Source organism: Astatotilapia calliptera, chromosome 16 (genome assembly GCF_964374335.1).
Source record: "Astatotilapia calliptera chromosome 16, fAstCal68.1, whole genome shotgun sequence".
Lineage (NCBI taxonomy): Eukaryota > Metazoa > Chordata > Actinopteri > Cichliformes > Cichlidae > Astatotilapia > Astatotilapia calliptera.
The window spans coordinates 21,817,698-21,842,897 of NC_137437.1; the positions used below are offsets into that span (position 1 = coordinate 21,817,698).

General features: G+C 37.8%; 1 protein-coding gene across 3 annotated transcripts; it reads left to right on the forward strand.

Annotated features, from left to right (window-relative positions):
* fign (fidgetin) lies at positions 1 to 23,962 on the forward strand. Of its 3 annotated transcripts, XM_026145040.2 has the most exons (3): positions 1 to 199; positions 1,047 to 1,081; positions 21,288 to 23,962. In XM_026145040.2, exons 2-3 carry the CDS (start codon positions 1,057 to 1,059, stop codon positions 23,519 to 23,521), a joined length of 2,259 nt encoding a protein of 752 aa, XP_026000825.2. In that variant the 5' UTR covers positions 1 to 199; positions 1,047 to 1,056; the 3' UTR covers positions 23,522 to 23,962. The 3 variants fall into 3 exon arrangements, with proteins under 3 accessions (XP_026000825.2, XP_026000826.2, XP_080146835.1); XM_026145041.2 differs by lacking the exon at positions 1,047 to 1,081 and having other exon boundaries at positions 33 to 199; XM_080290709.1 differs by lacking the exon at positions 1 to 199 and having other exon boundaries at positions 905 to 1,081.
* The last annotated feature ends 1,238 nt before the right edge of the window (positions 23,963 to 25,200 follow it).

Sequence of the window (25,200 nt, forward strand, 5' to 3'; positions counted from 1 at the left end):
GTACTGCCTTCAGTCAGTGGAGCAGCTGTCCAGGGTTTGGAATTCCAACATGGCAGAGGCTGTGGTCAGTCTTCACCTCACTAACTTGGAATGGTTTCAAATCGTGAGCAGCCACGCTTAACCCCAGCGAGCCATTCATCTGCACACTCACTGGATCGATGGTACTATAAACCCTGACGCTGCCCTGTCACCTACACAGGTAAGTCCTGTTATGTCTCTCAGTGATGCGAACAATTAAAAAGAGAAACGGAGCAGCTCTGCACGCACAAATGCTCGCAGCGAGAGAGACGGTGTCGCGCGTCACAGAGCTGCAGCGCAGTCTGTGGCCAATCATTCTGCGTTCTTCGAATCAAAATTACCGGCCGCTGCTTTAGAAAATACCAAAAGAAGATTATGAAGTTGGAAAGGGACTTTACAATTAACGTGCAACACTCCGTTGTGTGAAGCGAAGGTTACACGCACGGCTGAATCCAGTCTCCAAAATAACTTCCCTGCAACGAGAAGTTTTTGCATGTCAGCCTGAATAAAACTTGCCGCGATAACCGCAGGCGGGTGGTTAATAGATGGGTTGTCATTGCGCGCTTAGTGGGACAACTGCTGGCAAGTAATCTATTTTAAAAGTAAAGGGAGGGGGCATCACGCTGGTTTAGCCTCTTCCTCTAATGGGCGGCATGAAGAATGTGTGTTTTGTGTCATCCACAGTCTCTCACATGCTTCCTATTCTCTTGTTTCAACTCGCGCAAGAAGTGACAGCCTCCAGCCGCGCCTGTGTGGCTTTTGCGTCTCCTTCCAGGGCTTTTTCTTTTTTTCTTTTCTTTTTTTTTTGCTTCGAAAAATATGAGTCGCACGATGCGTTCTTCTTCGTTTTTATTATTCTTAATTATACGCTCTAAATGAATACCTACAGGAAGAAAAGGGGACCGTGCGTTTTGAAAGTTGTGAAATCCGATAGCTGAGCAAAAAGTGGCTGTAATGAGAAGCAACCTTTGGAATTCCTCCTCGTGAAAATTCCGTTTCTGCTGTTTTCCCTCTCCTCTTGTTTTTAGGCTTGAAGACATGATCACTAGCACCAGTATATATGGTATGTTCAATTTGTAATTATCTTTAATATTATTATTTTTAATTGTCATATTTGAAAAAAGGCTTCCATTGCAGTAAATGTGTGTGTGTGTGTGTGTTTTTTTTTTCTTTGTGCATGCCTGGTTCATCTACAGAAGTTTACTTGATTTAGGTTAAATAATTTAATGATTGTAGATCATAGACGAGGGTACATCGTGATATTAATTTTGTACAAGTGGCATTATCAATTAAGTTCAAAGTGCCTTGTGTAGGTTAAGAAATTTGCCCCCATTTTAATTGGTTTGGTTTCTGTAATTGACATACTTGATGTCCAGTTTTCATTTTTCTTTGTCCTTTCCCTGCTTTCATTTCCTTGCATGCATAACTCTAACAATATGACTTCTTTTGTTAGGGTTACAAATTAGTATTAAGAGCTCTCATTTCAAACCTACCAGCAATTCTTATATGGAGTCTGATTTTATAGTATAGTTTAACCATAAATAGAAATATTTGCCCATCTAGAAAATTGCATTTTTTAAACATAGTTTATTTTCAGATTTATGACATGGCTTTGAATTAATGGGTGTCTTCAGAGTTGTTAGAACATAAATATATTGTCATGGTTCCACAGTAATCAGGTTGCATCACAAATATACTATAGTTATGAAGCATGATCTAAAATAATTTATACAACAAAACTACTGGTAATACAAGCTTGCTGTCTTGTTTCAACATTACAAAATACCTGATGAGATAACCCAAGTAACCCAAGTTTAAGGAAAACACACACTGCTTTTATCTTTAGCTGTCACAATCCAGAAAGACCTACAGGTGAAACAATATCGTATTTCCTCACAAATTAGTTCACAAGCAACGTATAAAAAAATGCTGTCATTTATGATAAAGTGGAAATGATTCGTGAAAAGCCAGTAAATGAACGCAAAGTCAGTGAAGTAACAAGTTGTGTGCTTTCTCTCTTTTGCAAACACTTTGTCCTAAGTGAACCTTTTCCACCTCCATAGAACAATTTACTTAATTGTGTTCGCACATTTCATTTGCATGTTTTGCTTTGAGAGGAAATTAACATCATCAGCAGTGAGCTGAAGTATGTTTTCATTCCTCTTCAAAAATAACAGCATTCCAGCATCCGTCACTCAGTGGAAAAAATGTACATTACCGCCACGTTCATTATGTTTGAGTGTTTGGTTGTAATGTGTTTTTTTTTTTAAGTGGGTATTAATTTTGTCGGTTTGATTTTAAAAAAAAAAATGTTTTTCATATTTATACCCCATGTGTGGTAGGTATTTTTATTGCAGACTTTTGGTCTGAGCTTCTCTGACATGCACACTGGCTGAGACTACACTTAGTTTTAAACATTAAAAAATATATTTTATTTAATCTGTAGCCAGAGCTTGTAATCTAAATGTCATGTACAGTGTATACGATCTTTAAATGTATGATTTCAAATGATAGACTTGTGTAATTTAACTGACAATTTAAATATATATATATATATATATATATATATATATCGCAACGCATGCATTTTCCTGGAGGTTTACACCTACAGTATAATTTTTGTGGCTATTATGACTTCAGAGGTGGGTTTATGGTTTTATCTTGATAAATTTACAGTATTTGTACACACTAAATAGCCTTCTTACTCACCCTGAGCATACTTATCAGGATTCAAACCCTGGAAGGGTTCCATGTATGAGCTCCTGCAGCGTGTTAGCCGATTCTTGCAGATCCTTACTTAACCCCAGACACCTCTGTTGTGCATGGAAAAGAAGCTGACAGCTCTGTTTATTTCTGATAGGATAGCACTTATGATAACAACCTAAGCTGCTATTTGACACAAGTCTCAGTTTTGACTCCTGTTTTCATCACCTACTTTGCCTTATGTCACACATGTTCACACTTTTAAGAGTGAGTGCAAAGAATAACAAGAAGTTGCATGAAGTAAACTAAAAAAAACTGCATGTACTTTATGGCAGAAGGATATAGAAATATTGACAAAGGGATTCCTTGCTAATGGTGGTCAAAGAAATCCATTTCTTTTCCACACTGCAGTGCAATGTAATAAAATGTTTGGGTTTTTTAATCATACTTTAAAAACAATTTGGATATTTCACTTTTTTTTCTTGCTTATTTTACTGCTGCTTCTTTATATGTGCTAATAGCGTCACATAAATCTAAACAGGTTTCCTGAAACACAGTGTAAACAAATTAAAACAACAGGTGATTTCTTGATTTCTTGTTGAGTACATCTATAATTAAGTAATATAAGTACACAAACATGAAGCAAAAAATAATTATGACTGTGCATCTTGTGAATGCATCTTGTCCTTGTGAATCAATTTAGCTTCTCTAAATCTCTAAATGTTCTGTCTATAATCTAAAGTGTGTAACATTACTAGTGATCACTAAAATTGACAGCACGGTTTAAACTATTACCTTAGGGAAGTGGTGTGTGGTGGAACTGACACTTTATATATGTACTAATCACAACAATTAAAGCCAGCCCCTGAATACCTTGAGCTGACTCTCTGTAAACACCCCGTGGGATGTCTGCAGGGCTTTTGTAAATAGATGAAATGCTCATCTTTACAGACTGATCTATTTGTCGGTAACTAGATGAAATCCCATTCAGCCCCTTGACTACAGTGTGTTGTACCAGATCAGTGCAGGATTGTCATCTTTCAGAAAATATGTTAAGTGGTGTCTTTCCTGTTTTTCATATAAAAAGCAAGGGAGTCCCCCAACGGAGTAAGACTCAAGCCAAAGGGACAGAAAAAAAACCCTCCAATCTTTAACATGTTCCCCCTCCTCTCTCTTTGTTTCTTTCTCTGTTCGTCTCCTCACTTGTATCCACATCTCTGTCGTTTCCCTTATGGCAGCTTGCTATGTTATCTGTGTGTGTTTCACTCTGCACTGACAATTCTTGCAGTGATTTAAGTTGGACTGCATTAGAAGGTGGAGGCAGCTGTCTGTTGCTATACTGAGGGACGTGTTTGCTCTACTGCAAAGATGAAGGACCGTGAATCCTTGACATCCTCCCTCTCTCTTCCCTCCTCCTCCTCCTACCATCTCATTTAGACACAGTGACTGTCTGCTCAGACTTGTTTTTTTTCCCTCTGAGTGACAGCATATGGCATAGACATTTTCTAAAATGCATGTGCCTACTATTGGCTGCTTGTACTTACCCTTCATATGTCTCTTAGCTGCGGGCCTGTCACATTTTTTTCTAATTCTAACAAAATACTCTGACATTAATTTAGTTTAACAGGTAGTAATTGATAAAACAATGCTGGCTTTATATTAAAGAAGCGAACAGATATTCAGAGTCTGCTTTATTACTGTCTGTAATTTAAACGGCCCTTTAGAGTTCCTTTGTTTATTGCAGTTTGTTTTATTTTTTCAGTCAAAAAAAAATGTGCAGTGGCGCTTTTGTGTGTCTGTGTGCTTGCAGGTCAGCCAGCCTGTTTTTCTTTGTGTATGTTGAGGACCAGTTTGAGGATGGACACGGTGCCCTGTTCTATCTTTAAAGACACTGGTCCTTGCATAAACATGCTATAATATCATTACGATCCATACCATAAAGCATAATATGATTACAGAGCTTAGGATTCAGCAAATGGCTAATTATAATGGCAACACTTTCATAGGGTACGTTGCAGGGGCAGGTTTGTCTAGGCCCTCATTGCCAGGCATCTTATTTACACAGTATAGCATTTGTTGCCTTAAAGTCCTTGTTCTTCTCATTTCCAGCACACTGAAACAAGGGCTTTGTTTCATCTCCTTCACATGAGGTGTCTCTACACTCATAAGAAGAGAAGGCAGTTCAGCGCCTGTTGGGGATTGGCTAGAATAGACAATTCCCAGGTGTACTAAACTAGGTTTAGCACTAAGGCTTTTAATCTGGACTTGTAGGAGATTCATGTGCATTCATAGATTTGCCTCTGTAATTATCATACCCCCAGTGGCAGCCACAGAGACGTTTGCCTAAATCACTGATGTCCTCATTACACTGTTTACATTTTAATTAGTCATGCAAAATTCTTTATTTCTAACCGACCAAAAAGATTTGGTTTCTGCCCAGACTGTTTTGTGGCTCTTTCTGAATAGTGTCTGCGTCTTGCAAAGAGAACTGTTGCTTTCCCGTGTTTTTCATCTGTTAATGTAGCTTTCTTTACATCTCTCAAGCGTTTTATAATTACATTTATAATACAAAATATAATTGATTGACTGAGAATGTCATTCAGGTGCTTTATGAGCAAGGTCTGAATGAAGAGGCAGCAGACAACTCTAGATGACAGTTCGAGGATGTTATTCCTCTCTGAGAAATAACAACATTATGTCCTTATGACTGAATCTGCTTCCATAACTTTAATTTATTTCTTTAGCCAGATAATTTACTGCTACTCAGAGGCAGTGAATACCCAACACTTAAGGAGTATGATTAACAAAATCTACAATTCTATGACTTTTGAAAATAGCTGGCACTCTGAGCTGTCATTGTATGCCTGAGTACTGTTGCTTATCACTGAATAACCTTGGTGAAGAGTGGTGTTTGTTCCTGTCCTTCTTCCAAGGTGTTTTCTTTTTTGTGCTTGCTGTTGGGGAGGTTTTTTTATTGTGAAAGAGGAGCAAGCCTTTCACTAGAGGATAAGAAAAAAACTCAATATTTTTGCTGTATTGAAATTCCACTTGTGTTCTCACAAACCAGTGTCTGATTAAACTGGTAATCGAGGCCATCATTCTACTGATTTCACTGAAAGCCCATGCAACTAGACAACCTTAAATACTATTTCATTTCACCACGTTTGTCAGACTCATTATAGGTTATTCCTAGTGGTAAATACCCTACTTCTTTTATGTAAATTGTCACATTTGTCTTGGTGTTGGCTTGTCCTAATCAATATTTAATTGTGATAACAGCTGACTGGCTTTGATCCTGCTACTGTGATTCTAAATGTAGCTTGCTCTAAATTTAATTTGGATTTCTTTTTTTTTTAAGTCATTTTAAATAAATTTCTCTCACAGACTAACAATGTGTCAAAACCATTTTACTTTGCAATCGTCATAATGACAATATAATAGTGTTATAATTCATAGACTGGAACACATCCTTGTATAAACTTCAAAAATTATATTCAAGAGCATGCACACATTAGCTCTGAATATAAGAGTTCATCTTTTTTACTGGTTTTTTTTTCATCCCCTTTTCATCACACCTGAGGCTAATTGTCTCAGATATCAATTTGAGGCATTTAGCTAAAACGATGATCAGATGAGATGTGAGCTATCAGTGGTTTCCTTAAAGTTCTTAGCGACTCATTCATCCTCCGTGGAGTCCGGTGACTGCCGGGCTGGCATTGTGCCAGGAGCTAGCAGAGGGAGCCTTGAGTGCCAGGGTCGAGAGCGTGCGTTGAAGTTTGCCTGATGATGTGGAGAGGAGGGAGATGAGGATGAGTGGAGGGAAGGGGAAGGGGGGATAGAAGGTTGAGTATATGCTGCCATGAAGGTTTAAGGTGTCAGGCTGCGGCAAAGGCAGCAGGTGTCTGCAGTGACACTGTAGTGTGACCACAGCAGTCTGCGCAGAAGTAAATCGGGAAGACTGGATACGTGGGGAAAGAAAGAAAAAAAAATACTCGTTGTGTGACTATTGTTTAATAATAAATGTAGATAAGTTAAATTCATAAAGCTGTTTCTAACTCTTAAGTGAATAGTCCCGGAAAGCCTTGTTGTCTTGCATATGGCCTATTTGACAGTCCCTCTTAGAGTCCGCCTGGTATTAGATTAATTTAAATCAGGAGACGAAGGAGCGCAAGAAATGAACGTTCGAGAGTTCAGCATCATCACTGAGCTTTATGAGGGCTGACACCTCTTTTGTGTTCATTATCAGGAAATCACCTCAGGGAGTCGTGTTGACTTTGCATGCTCTAAAATAGCTGTTATAGTGGACTGCCCCACACTCGCTTGCTCACATCCACCGCAAGTATCTGGGGAGGCAAGGTGGAAATGGCAAACGAAGGTTTCGCTGAGAATAGCTAAACATAGTTGAAACTCCCACTTTCGCAACGGAAATCAAGCCATTTGTCCATTTGTCTGTCTAGGATGTTGCTGTCAGTAAAGAAAACCTTGTGTTCTGTTTGTGATACCTGCTTGTAGTATAGTCTTGTAACTGTAGACAGCAGAATGGTTTCATACTTTTAGACGACGTTTGCTGCACTGTATCCAAGTCACAGATTATCTTTTTACTTGGTTGAAATATAAGTTTGAAGTGTTTTTATTGATATATATTTACTCTAATGTTGTCCTTTGGAAGGAAAATATATTATTATATCATTGTTGGCTTTATTCGACCTGCACGCAGCATTTCTATATGGTACGGAACAATAGTAAATTCATTTACTTGGAGCGTGATGTTTCTGCAGCACAAGCCCCTGACTGCATCGCCTCTCCCACATCTTTAAATGGATCCCATGAGTCTTCAGCTCTGTTGTTTCCATTATTCATTTCAAAACTTCCATGTAGCATGGAGAGGCTAGAGGGGTGAAAAAATAATTTTATGTCTGAAAAAATTGATGTAAAGCAAAGTCACTGCTTCATGCAAAGTGTGCCATGCCTTGGGAGCATGCGAGCTGGTGTACTGTAGGAGGAGGGAGTGTTTTGGGCAAGGGATGGACTGTGTGTGTGTGTATGCGTGTGTGTGTGTGCATGTGTGTGTGTATGTGTGCGCACGCGCCTGTCAGTCTGTCAGTTAGGTCTAATGTGGCTCCCTAGAGGTACCTGGGGGAGACCCATCTAGCACCCAGTCAGCCTCTGCTGGCGGCCAAGTGGTGACAACGGGTTCCCACAGAGAGAGGAAGTGTCATAGTATGTATGTAAACTAGTGACAGATGACTGGAGACATGTGGCCTGTAGACACTGAGCCTGAAAGTAAAGCAGTTTTGCTTTGGCTTCCTTTCTTTCTTCCCACTTGAGACCTCAGAGAGTGAGCATCAGGCTCCACAACAGCGCGGAATACAGTGACAACAGTTCAAAGATGTGAATAAAAAGGATGCAAATCATTTGGCATGAAAAGACACATGCTATGTGCAAAGGTTTTGTTTGCCTTTGAAAAGCTGTAGCAAAGGAGTGAGGAGTTTTTAGTGTGCAGAGCTTCAGGCAGCTTTTCTAGGCCACAGGTCATATGGGTCAGTGTTACACTCCCTGCAGCCTCACTTCAACCCTCGGTCTTGAAATAGAACATGCAACGTCACCCAGCCAGGAGGGAGGTAGATTCCAGACCTCAGTGGCCACAGGCTGCACATGTGGAATCTGCTCGTGTAGTTGACCCCAAGTGTTTGAAAGTTAGAATGCTCCCAGTAGAGTATTGTTATTTCATGCATACCCAAATGAGCACGGCTGTACAATCTGCCTTCTACAAAGTGAACCGGTATACTTTACTGTATGTTCACTCTGTGCACCATTCATCATGGGAGCTCATACTAGCCAGAGGCAGATTTATTTAACTATCCACACATAAACCTGGAAAAAAGGAAAAAAAATAAAACAAAAATAAAACAAATAAACAGAGGAGTAAATGTTTTTTTATTGCACATTTCTGCCAGAAGGACTTGTGCCTACTTTCCTCTTTCAAACATTCATTGTAATAGAACAAGCAGCACATGGGCGATGGGCAAAAGCAGAGAACATTTAACAATCAAAGCTGTTTTTTTGGTGTTTGCTTGTTTGTTCAGGGTTTTTTTTTGGCTGTATCAACATAAATCAGATTAATTAAAATTTAGGGCACAATAGTTGTTAAGAAAAACTTAAGAACAGAAGACGTAATAATAATGGATTGCATTTTATATAGCACTTTTCGGGGCCCTCAAAGCGCTGTACAATTCCACTATTCATTCACTCTCACATTCACACACTGGTGGAGGCAAACTACAGTTGTAGCCACAGCTGCCCTGGGGCAGACTGACAGAAGCGAGGCTGCCATATCGCGCCATCGGCTCCTCTGGCCATCACCAGTAGGCGGTAGGTGAAGTGTCTTACCCAAGGACACAACGACCGAGACTGTCCGAGCCAGGGCTCGAACCGGCAACCTTCCGGTTACAAGACGAACCGGGAACTCTTTGAGCCACGATCGCCCCATGTAAGACACAACATCACGCAGATTATTGAATATATCCTCAGTATTTTTTGAAAAGCCTTTTAGTCACCCATCTTTACTAAATTCAGACACATTATAACAATATGTGTAAATTAATTAACATTAATTAACATTAATTCAATGAATTAATTCATTTCTTTCTTTTTAAATTTAATACGCTTTGTGTAGTTTGGCACATTGCAGGAAGAATCTTAGCACATGTTTACAATCGCAGAGGGACGAACAGTTGTCTTTCAATATTTGATGATGAATAACATAAAGCACAGTGCTGCTGTGTTATGTATATAGTAAGACACGACCATTTGTTAGCTTGGATATCAAACTCCTCACCAATTTTCTTACAGTGACCATTGAAGAGAAAGCTATATTTCCAAGCAACGGTCCTGCTTTCTGTCAAGGGAAGTAAAATCCATCAGCACTGATGAGTTCGTGCTCCATCGAATATATCCATGCCAAACTGTTTATTGTGAGGTCTAATAGTGCTATTGTGCTATTCTCTAGTCCATGTGGTCCAAGACCCAATTCACATTTGGGCAATGGGTGACCCTAGGTTGTGTATATTGATGAGTGGGATTTGTTTCTTAATAGAATTGTGTCTAATTAATTAGCTTTAAATTGCTTGAACTCTGAACATGCGAATACAGCACAATGCGGAACAATCATTATTTTAAACGGTATAAAGAACCGCGTATTAAGTCGACATAATGAAATGCTGGAGATCTTTGTGCCTGTTTATCCTGTTTGTGATACTTAACGCATTGTAGTGTATAATTCACATCTCTGAACTTTCTCAAGGAATGGATTTATAACCCTTGAAAAGTGTTAGTCGAACAAAGAAAATGTAGAAATAGTTTTAATGCGCACCTCTCAATTTCTATTAATTACCTCATTTATTTTTCACAGTTGCTTTGTGACACAGATTGACCTTTTTTCTTTCCTTCATTTCATAATCTATTAAGGAATGCTCTGGAATAATTCTCATTTCACATCCCTTTCTGCATTCATGTCTCATTTATGTCAAAACACTCTGAAGGCTCCCCATCTCCCACTTTCCTCACACTGGTTTACAATTGCACTATACTGCCTCACTCATTTCTGCTTTTGGAAAAATTAAAGTATTAGAATTACACTAAAGTACACTACACTATTACCCTTCTTAAGCATGGATATAGTTGCAACAGTCATCTATACAGAAGATAAGCATTTATTCCAACCACAGATATCTGGAATTTAAACCCTATTACAAACGTCTAAGCCCTATAAAATAATTTCATGATTTTGAGTTTTACAGGGCTGAACTTCATTTGATGTCATGAAATTTCCGTAGAACCATTGTAATGGGAATTTTAAATGATGATATGTACTGTACAGAGATACAAAATGAATGCTAATATGGACTTTTTCAATAATCCATAATGCGTTTTCCATAACGTTACCTTATGTTGAAAGGTTATATTATCCTGCTATTGTCACATGCAAAATTTATATCAAAATGTTTTTTTTCTAAATTGATTTTTATAATAAAGCAAGAAGATTTAAAATTGTGATTTGACAAAATATGATCCTGCTTTATGGAGCAACCCTAACACATAAGAAACAATCCAGAGATCTGGCAGCAAAAGGATTTTAGGTGTTTTCTAAATTATTATCAGATTTTTAAAAAATAACTATTTTTTTCACTTGCTTTTTTAAAAAAGTTCTTCCTTTTTCATTTGTTTCACATTGGATTACTTAAAGAGGTCGTGTCAAGGCCAGCTTGAAAAATTACAAAACTCTGGTTATGAACAAGCCATAGAATTTTATTCTGGAAGTATGTTGGAGAACACTGTGCATCAAAGGGCAGGTTGAAAATCACGTTCACTCAGTGTCTCTGCATTTTACTCAACAGGTGTTTGTGTATATAATCTAAACTGAATATGCTTGAAGATAAAAATAGTTGTGCTGTCTTTTATTTTTCACAATTCAAGTTCTGAACTCTATAAGGAGGAATGGATACTTCATAAAGTTGTCAGTGTCTTTATGTTTTACTTGTTCCAATATTTGTTTGCTGTTAAGTGAAAGATGTTGGTATCCTCCCTCACATCACTGTAAATATTACTAATATTTAAATATAACAGTCATATTAAAGTTATTTGTATAAAACACTGAACAAAACGTCTCCTATACTGTCATTGGATTTGTTTTTACGGTCCAGCTGCAATAAGAACTGATCTAAGCAGGTATTCTTGGTTTGTCACTTTAAAACCACTACAGTGGAATATTAAAAGATTTACACCCTTTTTTTTCCAGAGCATTGCTTTCATCACTTGCATAAAACTTCCAAATTACATTTGAATTTAAACACACTTTTAAAAACAAATGTCCTATTGCATTTCCAGGGTATTGTGCTCACCATGCCACCTCTTACAGTAGAAGCCATTGTTTGCCAGTGGGCGAACCAATCTCCTGGACAGCTCTTTCCTTGTAAAAGTTCCCCTTCACTACTTCACTTCAGTAACTTTATTACAGTATAGCTGAGAGATTTCTATTTCATATTGACCTAAGATTGCTTCAGTTGTCTCATTTCACCTTTTGTCTGGCCTGTGTTGGAGAAGTGACCTTCTTTGAGACTTGCAGTCGATATCACAGAATGCTTCAGAATGCTTCAGCGAAAGGCTGACAGCAGTTACAGGCAAACATCCTTTTTCTGTTCACTTGGCTATTTTCAATTAGAGTTCAATTTGAACTTTTAATCACTTCAATGTGTAAGAAATAGTAAATAGAACAACAGATGGCCTTGGATTTCTAGTGTATGCAAAAATAACGGCCATTTCCTTTTCCATAAGTGCTTTTAGACTGAATTCTGTAGGGAATGACTTGGGGCAAATTTAAATACGTTTTGTCGCTACTTTTTTGATTTGTTTTAGGGTTTTGATTTTTAGTTTGTTTTTTGGGTTTTTTTGACCAGTAATATATAACAATGGATGGCTCCCCATTGGCAGTCTAGCGATTTAAAACAGCGGCCATCCAATGAATGGTTCAAATACCCCAACTGATTGTGTCATTTGGAATTTGATCAAAAGGAAAATAAAAAACAATTCTGATTTGTGCCTCAGCATTGGGAACAATTACCTTTTTTTAATAATGTCATTGCATTGATGTCTTAACCAGGTTAATATGGCTAAAAGCCTAATATTTGGAAGTGGAAAGCAATCACAGTTGTGACTGGACCAGTGAACAAGATAATCTGTTAATTTCCAAAGGGGCTTAGCTTGTTGTTTTCTAATTCAAGTAGCAGGTTTTCGGCGAGACCAGTTCAATACCTTACATTAAAGTACAAGTGATAAAAATCACAGAAACAAGAAAACAAGCTAATAAATAAATAACCCAAATTTACACCTTACTGTTTGCTTTTTTCCATACTCTTGTTCCTCTTGGACTGGGGAGTTCCTTGGGGTAACAGGACGTTTGGGAATGAAAATGTTACTGAATAGCTTTTGGTCAATGAGCCTTCGTGTATCAAGGTCACAATCTGCCTCTCTTCTCTTTTGAAGTGTGTAAGTGATCCCTTGAGGAGTGGAGTAGCAAAGTTCATATAGGCTTGCAAGATCACTGCTTCTACTGTATGTGTGCTCTATGGTTAAACAAGCTTCACCCAGTGCTTGAGTTCAATGACTGTGTTCTTTTGACTAACAAGCCATTTGAGTATTCATCAGTATTATGCACTACAGAACACTATGAAGGCTCTCTCCTGTAATTGTCTTAGTTATATTCACTGTACAAGTTTTACTTGTGCATGGAGGGCTGTTAGTTTAGCATATGTGTGGATTTAGCTATACTTAGGGTAGTAATGGAAGATGTAGCCTCAGGGGCTTCTTGGCCTGAAGACTTATGGTTTAATGAGCATCATTTGGACGAAAAAATGATAGCTCAGAGATTTTCTCAACCTATGATTTACTGAATTGCAAAGAAATATGTGGAATACATGTTACCCTAGAGCGAATATTTGGAGTACATAGTAAAAATGCATTACGCTTTTAGATTTGAATTTCAAAATTATAGAGATTTACACTGAATAAAGATAAACATGTGACGATTATGTCATCATGCCATGTAAGCAGGGAATACAGATCAGATGACATTATTGACCTTTTCTATGGTTACGTTAATAAACATGTATTCAAAAGGAGCTTCGAATTCTGGTTCAAAGCAGAAAAAAACCAACAGTCTACTTTAATCGTTTTGTTGATCCATCCATTTACTCAGATCTCATCAAGTACAAACTCCTGCTCCTTTTAATAGTTGCTTTGTCTGATGCTGTTAAAGTGATACATATGCACTTATATAAAATGGTTCTGTAATTTGAAATCCTGGTTTTGCTGGGATTTTCAATATTTCATGGAAGTAAAGATGGTACAAGGTGTTCTTCCATTTGTTCTTCTACATGCCTTAGTAATGCAGAAATCAAGTGACCACTGATTGTTTGAAATGTAGCTGTAAAGACAAAATATTTGACAATCCTGACTGGCTTCATGTTAAAAGCCCTCACAAGACCACTAGTTACATGATTAAGAAACCGCTGTTCCATGTTATGATCCCAAATGAGTAATGGAATGGACAAATTTGAAGGTCTAGACTTAGCTCGGTTCAGTTCAGTTCAGTTTTATTTATATAGTGCCAAATCACAACACCGGTGATTTTGTTGTAAGCAGTGTTGGTCAAGTTACTTGAAAAAAGTAATCAGTAACTAATTACTGATTACTTCCGCAAAAAAGTAATCCCGTTACTTTACTGATTACTTATTTTCAGAAGTAATTAATTACTTAGTTACTTAGTTAGTTAGTTACTTTTTAAAAACACGATTTACAACCTGAAGAGGTGATAAAGCGATAGATCTTTCAGCCCAATTCTACTTTTTCTACATAATCCATCATACAAAATGTAATCAAATGGAAAAGTCTCTTTTTTTAACTTGTTTTATCAGTTTTAATCTTTTAACTTTATGCATCAAGAAAAAAATTTATTATATGCAACATTCTCTGACTTGAATAAATTAGTTTAACATTTAAACCTATTTTCTACACATTCCAGCACATAAAATAAAATATTTTTTGTGTTTACACTCACTCTTTCAAATAGATGCAAGTAAAACACAGCAGGAAATAAATAAAGTCATAGACTCAGCGGTCCTGTTGCTCTATTTTCACCTGTAAAGCAGGACTAGGGTAGGCGGAGGTTTACCCTGGTGCAGGTGTGCCGCAGTCAGTTGAAGAATCCGCGAGTTTCTCTGTGAATTTCCCATTATGTTGTTGCGCACTCGGTGCTTGCTTGGAAGTTTAGCGTTTTTTTTTTTCGCTGTAAAAAGAATTTTTTTCCCACGCACGATGGACGCTAATGTTTTTGTCACTTTTTATGGAATCAAACTCAAAGTAAGGTCAGTACTTCCACGCTTTAAACGCTGCACGCTCATACTCTCTCCCACAATCGATATGTGATCCATTGTTAATCTGCACACAGCTGTTGTCACCAACACAGCTGTCGTGAGACATTCTCGCAAAAAATCACGGTTTTAGTAACGCAGTAACGCAGCATTCCTACGGGAAAGTAACTGTAATCTAATTACCGTTTTTGCAATAGTAATCCCTTACTTTACTCATTACTTGAAAAAAGTAATCAGATTACCCATCTCTGGTTGTAAGCGATCAATTTACTGTCAATTATAACAGCAATAGAGAAAGATGTAGTTTTTAAATGTCTGCTTTAGTGTTAGTAACATACAATGAGTGCTACCTCAGTAATGGTGATTGCAACTACTAGGGCCACTTTGGTTAAGCTATTACTGTAGTGATGACTATTAATAGGTGGTCTACTAGTATTGTAATGGTAATTTTATGCCTGGCATTAATACCGTTTTTTAAATAAAATATTATGTATGACTTTAAAGACAAGTAGTTTGCCTCACATTTGTTCAGCTAGTTTATATCTCTGCAAAATAGACCACACCAGTTTTTGAGATAATTTAGCTAACATGCCTGGCTCATAATGGTAATCCTATAATCTTATGTAAAAACCTAATAAGCAACCAGTGCATTAGATTAGGGGTGCAAAACATGCAGACTTGGACCTAGCAATAGTCCGAAAGAGGGTTTGCTTTGGTGCACCACATGACTTTGCAATTTAGAAATTGTCAGACATAAAATAGTTTTGATAAGTTACAAAAATTCTAGATTTGAAAGTTTTATTAATTCAAATCTACTGGTAATGACAGTCTTAATTCCAAGTAATCTTAGCAGACAGCCATCTCTACACTAGCTAATACAAGTGAGTTGGTGTGTAGATGTGTGGCTGTCTGTCTCTCTATGTTAGGCCTCTAATGGACCGATGACCTGTCTAGGGTGTACCCCGCCTGTGACAGCAAGGACAGGCTCCAGGCTTCCCACAAACCTAAGCTGTATAAGCGATCAAGAAAATGGATGGATTTTATTGTTTTGGGTGAATTCCTATTCAAGGCCACATGTTATTTTGCCCACCACAGACAATGTCACTCGGTGGGGGGAATAGTACATGCAGTTTGGTTATGTGTTTTCACGATAGGCAGTGATTACATGTGGGACACCAGTGAGGGATGATGATGATGATGCGCAACAAACTCTTTGTGGTAGGTGAGGATGCCTGAACAGAGTGGACTGAGATCTTATGGAGTAAAATGAATTTTGTGTGTGTGTTAAGCCTTTGGTGAAGTGCCCTTTTTGCCGGTGCAAAGAAAAAGATGACTTTGTAGTTATGTGTGAAGGAGGTAAGCTGTCTGTTTGCTGCCCTTCCCAGGAGGAACTAGCAGTGACAAGGTCAATAGAAAACTAAATTATGAAAAAAAAAAAGCCTAGAGAAGTCTTTGTGCAATTTCGAAACTAAGAAAATGTTAACTAATCTTGTACCTCTAAATTTGATATTAGATGTCTATGGACACATACGAGAAAGAATTGTAGAATTGTAACTTGTTGTCCCATAAGTTATAACAATGGCATAATTAATTTATATATGAAATGTATTCTTGATGCCATATTTATATATTACTTCACCAACTGGATCCTGATTAGTGGGATTATATTAAAGTTTTAATTTCTTTGAGTTCTCATTGCCGGCCTTTATAAAGTATTTCAAGTTAAATGTCCTGGATGCATTAAATGTTTTTCTCTAAGCAAACTGAAGTGTTTTATATCTTTGTACTTAATTTATCTGAATAATACGTGACTGAAATTAAATCACACAAGTTTAAATTTCTTAAATGCTACTACTCCTATTTAAAGAAACTTGCAATTATGGCAACTTGTTTTGTGTGTGTGTGTGTGTGTGTGTGTGTGTGTGTGTGTGTGTGTGTGTGTGTGTGTGTGTGTGTGTGTGTGTTATCCACATTACATTAATTCTTAATTCTTGTTAATAAAGACTATTTCATGTGAAGTTAGGGTAGCTGTTTGAATTACTGACAACTAGCCCAAGTAATTTCAATTACAACATTTTTTAATAAATATCAAATTAATTTCAGTACTTAATAATAAACTTAATTTGCAAAACTTTTTGTGTGGAAGATGTTTCTACATTTTTATTGCCTTTTAAAATTTGATTCTTAACACGATTCAGTACATTTTCTTTAAATTTTCGGTGTCAATGTCTTTTTTTGATATTCCAGAAACAACCCAGTTAAGTACAATAATAAATGGATAAAAAGTAGTATAATAAATAATAAAATGTGAATTTTAAAAATCCTCCTTTAAACCTGTTTTTTTCCATTATTTATTTTATTTTGACAGGAGATATAATATGTAATATTGTAATATACATAAATTATCTCATTCATTGTTAATCTATCAAATCAGCGGGTTCATTGATAAATTACATTGTTTCTAGTTATCTGAACTGTGCAAATGGCTCAGCATTGGGTAGTTTTAGATAGATAATGTTAATACATGTGCTCAGGCTAAAGTCAGACACGTTTTCCTGTTTGCTACTTTGAAATGGTGCTTCCTCTGTTCCAATGGGTTTCAAGCTCATATCTTCCTGTATTATTGGCATTATAAAAACACTTTCAAAAGATGCATAAACATACTATAAGCACATTGTACAGTCATTTCCTCCTTTTAAGTTTGGAGTAGAATAGAATCATATGGCATCATTTGACTTTGATAGTCTGGAGACCTGTAGTAATTTGCTACTATGGATAGACAGACTGAAATGTATAGGCAGTAGCTGCGGAAAAGACCGTAACTGAGGAAGGCATATCGTTTCTAAATGAGGGGTTAAATGGCACTCTGCCATCCAAAGATTGGAGCTACTGCTACATGGAGCTCTAAATTGAGTTTAAATAGTCTTAACTTGATATGTGAGATGAATGACTGTAGCTATACCGATTACCATTTCACATTGTATTAGAATGTTTTGCCCCACCCCTACTTAGAATATCTCCAGTGAATTTGAATATGAATATCAGCTTGTTTTTATTTATAAACATAATTACTGTCTGTCTGCAATATTTTCACGCTTGTCAAGTAGAGAGCTCTGTGTGCAGAATAAAAGCAAAAGCTCCCATAATTATGTTTACGTCCAGCGATGAAAACCCCAGGGTTGTAATGATCAGTAATTATAAATACTTTTCAGCATGTCTACTGCCTCAGCTGGGACTATTGTGTGGTGTGAAGTGCAGAGTTTGTGCAGCTTAATTATGACATTGTACATGACTAAATGTACCAGTCTGCTTTAGCTCTGCAAAACACTTCCAGTGCATAATCACACTCAAGTTTGACTTTAAAGAGCTCATTACAGTTAGTTTTGTAAAGAGCGGCTTATTAAACACAGTTACCTAATAAGCATCTTTGGTGGTGCAAATTGGTAAAAATGGTAATGAGTCTGATTAGGCTGCGTTTCAATTACGACAGCTTTCACCCCCCACCTCCCCAACCCCCTGATTTCCCCTCCCCCAAAACCAAAAAGAGGAAGGAAAGTCCAGCTCTTTATGCTTGGGAACCCTCCTGGAAGGCATTTTGCTTTCTCTCTCTCGCTCACACTCACACACATAGACAGAAAAAGGAAAAGAAAACCACTCTGCCACCTCTGTGCTTCCTTTCAGCAGCACAGTAATGAATAGAGAATTGTGCAAGCGGTGGTCCAATTTACGCACTAGGAAATTGGATGGACAGAGTGGAGGCCCACTCTTGTTTGCTTAAAAACGGCCTAGGCTACCAGATTAATAGTTCCCAAAAAGGTCAGCATCTCTGTTTCATCGATGATGATCACTCAACTTGAAATTAAACACCATAACACAGCATGGCATAACATGCCGAATGTATTTTCTGATCTTCTCTGATGATATTTTATTTATAATGTATAACTGAAATTGTTCTATATTATTCTATGCAGGACAATTATGTGTTTTATCAGATAATTCTTGCCTTTATCATGGGGTCAGTCAGAAGTCTTATGAACTAAATAACTCCAGAATTGGACACATTTTCAATACAAATGTTTACTTACAATGATCATCTTAAATATGCCATAGAGGATTATTGAGACCAATGAATTAACAAACAGAGAAAAGTCTAACAAAGGCCTTATTTGTGAGTCGCTGATGAGTGGAATTTGAGCTCAAGCCCTGAGGCTATCTGAAAACATTCCTCTAATAGAGTTCTCTGTAATTATACCATTTCAAAGAAGGACAAAGGATCTTGTGGATGTTGTATTTGAATTTCTATGAGGGTACAATAAAGAACAACGTTGTCATGTAAAACCAAAGTAGGTGCTTATTATATTAATTTGCTATGTGTGTGTACACATGAATTTATGCCTCTTGATGGATTAGTGTCTATATGTGTAATTATTTGCCTTTTATTTATGTATAGTATTTATTCATATGCTTTCTTTTGGTATGCATTGATCATCCATTCTATAACATTTGTTCTTTATCAAGCCATTCTCTGATTTTCGTTAAAATACTACTGTTTATAAATGTTTCAGTATAATTAAACTGGTTGATGCATTCAAACAATTTCAACACCCAGTGATACCAATTAAGACTGGAATGTGTCGTGTTATTGCTGGTGTATGTAATACCCATTTATTTAGGCCAGGTTTAGGTGTAAGTTTTTCTTTTTCTTTTTTTTTTTGTAAGTGCAAATGTACTTTATTTTAGCAGTGCGTTGAATTTTGATCATCTTGAATGGTCTCCTTTTTATAAAATACTTGATGTTCAGTGATCTCAAGTATGCTTCGCTAGAAGCACTTCTTTGCTTGTCCAAAGTGGCACATTGTTCAGAGAGGATTAGCTGTAATAGAAAAAGCTTACTCAATAAGCTGCGTGCAATTTTGTTATTGACAAAATGTGCCTTGAGTGTTAAAGAAGTCTATTGAATGATTTTACAGAGATTTTACAGATATATATATATATATATACAGTAGAAAACACATTAGCAGAGAGGAATAAAGAAAGGGGGTGTCAGACTGTAATGGAAAAATATTTTTTCCTCTGCAGACTCTTTAATTTGCATTTGACCCACCTACATACCTAGTAAAACAGTTGATCTGGAATATAATGAGTGACTAACACAGTAATGTTAGTCAGTAACTACTTTTGGAATTCTCAAGCGTGTAGACGCTTCATTTTAAGTTCATTAATATTAGAAATATTAGATTAAATACACTTTTTGCAAGATTTTGTGGTATGACATGTATGACTTTTTTTATTTTATTGTTTCAGATTTTAAAGTTTATCACTGTTCTCCATAGTAACAGGATTTGTTTTTACATGTCATTTTCTACATATTGGTAAACATTTCTATTCAACTACAGTATAGCTATGCTATTTTTATGTATTGGCTTTTTGCCTCAGGTTTTCTTTCCTTTATGATTAGCTTGGATGGTTGACAACCATGTGAGCTATAGCATGGATCTCTTTGACTAAAACCTTGTAAATTAACACAATTAGTGCAGCATCATCCCGCTAATTAGCTGCTGGTGTCTAGAGTTGCTGGTGGGCAAATAGCTGGGAGGGAGTCAGAAGGGAATCGACAGCATTTGTAATCTGGACATTAGCTGATTGTTGCTGTGGTATGGACTTAACCTACTGAAATATACAGTATAACACTACACTGCCTCTTTAACAAAGACAGACATTCTAATGGGCAGAAACAGTTGAGTTGAATGCATCCTCTCTCATATCTTCTTGTGGCATTTGGTCAGATTAGTGTTCATGAGAGATGTGAGACTGTGTACACAATCAGATTGCCTTGAGCTGTAATCTCTAGTAATCTAAATTCTTTGGGGATATAGTACACCCTCTGATAATCTCAGAGTAATAGATGACAGCGTGAGTAAAAAGTTTTATTTGCAGATTTATTTTAGTATTTAACTTGATTATTTCTGTCATTCAAACCTTTAAAGCTACATAGAGAGGCTGGGGAGAAAAAGACAAGTGAAGCATGGGGGGTTTTTTTTGTTTTTTTTCCCTCATCCTCACTCTGCCGATGAGGGAGCAGTAGGCAGACTCGATGTGGATGTAATTCATGCTGGGCTGAGGGGTTTGTGTGATGAAAGCAACAGAGCGCTGCCAAGGAAGATTGCTTTGCTGCTGTCCTCCAAGCAGATTTGAAACTGTCTCAGAATGCCTCAGATGAGAGTTGGATTATAGACTGACCTGCAATGTCTGTGTCACTCTGCTCTGTGTTGGGTGGATTATACCACCGTTACCAAGTGATGGGTCCCACATCCTCATCGTGTCTGTGATGTGTATTCAGATAGTGTTTTCTGTCATAAGAGACATGTAGAGATTATGAAGCAAATAGTATTAAACATTATATTTCTGATATTGTATAAAATGTACTTAGTACATAGGTTAAACAAATATATCTTCTTCTTTTTTTTACTTTGTATGTTTTTTTTTACTCCTCTTACAAAACGGTCATAAAAACACCTATGGACTTCAGTGTGTTTGAATTTTTATAATTTGACTGTAGAATATTATTGCATTTAAATGATGGTAAACCACAATTCAATGCTTACATTGATATATTTCTTCCCTATGTGAAATATCCAGGTCTAAAGATGCAGTGGACCCCAGAGCACACACAATGGGCAGAGCAACACTTTGACATCTCATCCACTACTCGCTCGCCAGCACACAAAGTAGAGGCCTACCGGGGGCACTTACAGCGAACATACCAGTATGCGTGGGCAAATGATGACATCTCTGCGCTGACTGCCTCCAATCTGCTTAAGAAATATGCAGAGAAGTACTCTGGGATCCTAGAAGGCCCAAATGAAAGAACCCTGCTGTGCTCCTACTCTGATAGCACTACTGGACTCATGAATGGACGAAAGTCAGAGAATGAGTCCTGGCAGGAGGGGATTTACCCAATGAACTGTGCTCCAGATGTTATATCTGTGAGCAAAGCTGGAATGACAGCTGCCCTACCCCCTACAGATGTGTCAGCTAGCATAGGCAGCTCCCCAGGGGTGGCCAGCAGTTTGTCTGAGCCTAGCTATTCCAGTAGTAACTGTGGAAGTCACACAGCCACTACTCTCCACTCGGGCCTCCCCTCTCAGGAATATACTGCCAGCTACAACGGTTCCTACCTGCATTCTAGCTACAGCGGCCAGAGTACCCCCGCCCTCCCATCCCCACATCCTTCTCCTTTGCACAGCGCTGGGCTATTACAACCCCCTCCCCCGCCTCCTCCTAGTTTAGTGCCGAGCTACAACACTGGGTCTCCAAACCTTCCCAACTACAATTATCCTCCAACAGGGTATGCTTCGCAGGCTGCAGTTGGCCCTGGTTATAGCCCTGGGGGAGCACCCCCTCCTTCTGCTTATCTGCCGTCTGGTATTGCAGCTCCTACACCAATCCCTCCCTCCACATTGCCTGGCTACACCTACCAGTCCAATAATCATACCCCAATTGCACCAACACCTTTGAATGGCAGCACATCCAACTCATTAAAACGAAAAGCTTTCTACATGAGTGGACATGGAGATATGGACTCAAGCTATGGTAATTTCAGCTACAACCAACAGCGCTCTGCACAGAGCCCCATGTACAGAATAGTAGATGGCAGCATCTCAGACTCAAACAGGGGCAGTGGCTTTGAAAGAAATGCTGAAGCGACATCTTTAGCTTTTAAACCAACGAAGCAGCCAATATCTTCTGATCAGCAAAGAAAATTTAACTTGCACTCTGGCAGAGCACTAACTCCTCCATCATACGGCTCAACAAAAAGCTCTGCAGGTGATCTTAGAACTACTGAGCCCTACAGCAAGTTTGAATCTCCCATGATGAGCGAGCAAACCGAAGAGCACAGACAGCACCTCTCTCACTCCCTAACGGGGTCTGATATAGGTACAGCTACCTCCTCCATCCATGCTGCAGAGGAACAGCTGAAGAATAGTGATTCCAACCTTGTAGAGCTGGTAACCACAGAAATCCTTCAGCAAGGCTCCCCAGTGGACTGGAGTGACATTGCAGGTCTGGATATGGCCAAAGCAGCCATAAAAGAGGAGATACTATGGCCCATTTTAAGGCCAGATATGTTCAGCGGACTGGCCACGTTACCTCGGAGCCTCCTTTTATTTGGACCTCAGGGAACTGGTAGGACACTTCTGGCACGCTGCATGGCCAACCAACTGGGGGCTGCCTTCTTGCGATTAAGCAGTTCAGCACTGGTGACCAAGTGGTTGGGAGAAGGGGACAAGATCATCCAGGCTTCTTTCCTCATGGCACGTTGTCGCCAACCAGCAGTAGTCTTCATCAGTGAGGTGGACCTACTGCTGTCAGCCCAGCTCAGTGAGGAGAGTCCTGTGAATCACCTGAAGGCTGAGCTTCTCATACAGCTTGACAGTATTTTGACCTCTACAGAGGACCATGTTCTTGTGGTCTGCTCCACAAGTAAGCCTGAAGAGATCCCAGAGTCCCTGCGGAGGTACTTTACCAAGAGATTGTTAATTCCCTTGCCTGATGGGACTGCACGCCATCAGATAATCAGTCAGTTGCTCTCACAGCATAACTACTGTCTTAGTGACAAAGAGATGTCACTACTTGTTCAGAGGACAGAAGGCTTTTCAGGACTGGATGTGGTCCAACTCTGTCAAGAGGCTGTCGTAGGTCCGCTCCATGGCATGCCTGGTACTGACCTGTCAAACATCCACCCCAGTCAGATGAGGCCAATCTCTTACCAAGACTTTGACAATGTGTTTTGCAAATTCCAGCCCAGCATATCACAAAAAGAACTTGACGTGTACACTGAGTGGAATAAAATGTTTGGTTGTAGTCAATGAAATGGGACCTATCAAACACAGTTTCTTTAAAACCAGTTGTTAAGTACAAATAAGTGTTTAGCCTTCAGTGAGGAAGAAAAAAAAACAAACAGTGATGACATGAACATGCTATATAGAGTAAAGGAAATTTCCTTTTTTGGCTTCTGACAGAAGTTATCAGTCTGGACGTCAGACTTTGGTTAAAATCAGAAAAGAAACTTTATATGGCTAAATCCATGTGTTAACTACAACTCAAACAGCTTGGAGAAGATGCCCCACATTTTTGTATATACATATATATATATTTAAATATATATATACTATTCTGCTGATCTTGAGATTTAGTTGCTATCAAGTGCCTGAGGTGGTGCTGTTTAAGTTTTTTGTTGTATTTTTTTGCCTCACAATCTTCATTGGTGAAATGTGCTAATACAAAAAAAAAAGCTTTACAATGTGACAAAACCTTGCTTTCTCTTTATTATTGAACAGTGTTCTTCAGCTGTGTCTGTTTTGTGCTCTCTGTGAACACCCGTGGTTAATTTGAGCTGAATTAAATTTACTGGCATAATTTTAGTTGGGGTTCATTACCTTACACAGATTTTATGCATGTGTAAGTCATTTACTTACCATAACTTTGGTATATCCATTATTTTTAGGTGGAGAATATGAAAATATGTTTGTTTGTTTTTCACTCAACTTAAATTTGGTTGATGTGCTATAAATAAAAGTGACAGTTACATTTTTTGAAAAAAAGCTGACACAGTGAGTTCAATTTCAACATTAAATTGCTATGTAATTCTTGTTAAAATATCAGAATAGTCACAATGTAAAATTCTACCATTTTTTCTTTTGATGTTCTCTATTTGACAACTCAGGAAAGTGATGATGATGTTGATGATATGTCTAGTACCTCATGAGCTTGTATCAAAGCACTACACAATACACAAGCATCTGACTTGCATTTAAAATCGCATCATCTAACCATGAAAGGCTATTTAATACCTCAAAATGAGAAGTTTCCTGCAATGAATGTTTGAGAGTAATTCTCATTTATTTGTCTAGGATTCTTTAACTTTGAAATTAGTTTGAAATGGAAACTTGTTCTATGATCAGACAATTGCCTTTAAAAATAATGGAATCATTGTGTATCTTGACTTATAGCCTTAAAGAAATTTCTGTTTGGAGCATTTTTTCCCCTTTTGGCTGTCAAAAGAAAAAAAAATCTTCATTTACATCAAATAAAATGATCCTGTTGTTTAGTTCCCAGTTTGCAGACATAAATTCCTAGCTTGTGGTTATGCAGAACTGAAAGAAATACAAAGGGTGTAGACAAACATCTTGGGGTTGAGAATGACGACTGCCCCAAGCGATTTCATTCCATCTTGCTGCTGTTTTATCATTAATGAAACCTAAGGATTATGTATAGCCCAAGTTTCTTTCTACCTCAGTTTCTTTGTTATCTCTGAAAGACAAATTCATAGGGACAGCAAAATGTCAGCATCTCTTCTGCTTGTTCGATTAGAAAATCCTTTGAAAACGAACAAAACAATTTCTGGAAAAAAAATCTATTAGCTTTACATTTTGATAACTGCCAAGAACCTTTTTACTCACCATATGATATACGTAAAGGGGAATGCCACTGAATGTCAGGTTTGTGATACACTATGCCTTTGCCTTAAGGATAATTTGCTCTGTGTTAG

Coding starts and splice junctions, on each gene's coding strand:
- fign (XM_026145040.2), top strand. CDS start 1,057: ATGATCACTAGCACCAGTATATATG. Junction 1,082..21,287: donor CACTAGCACCAGTATATATG/GTATGTTCAATT, acceptor TGAAATATCCAG/GTCTAAAGATGCAGTGGACC.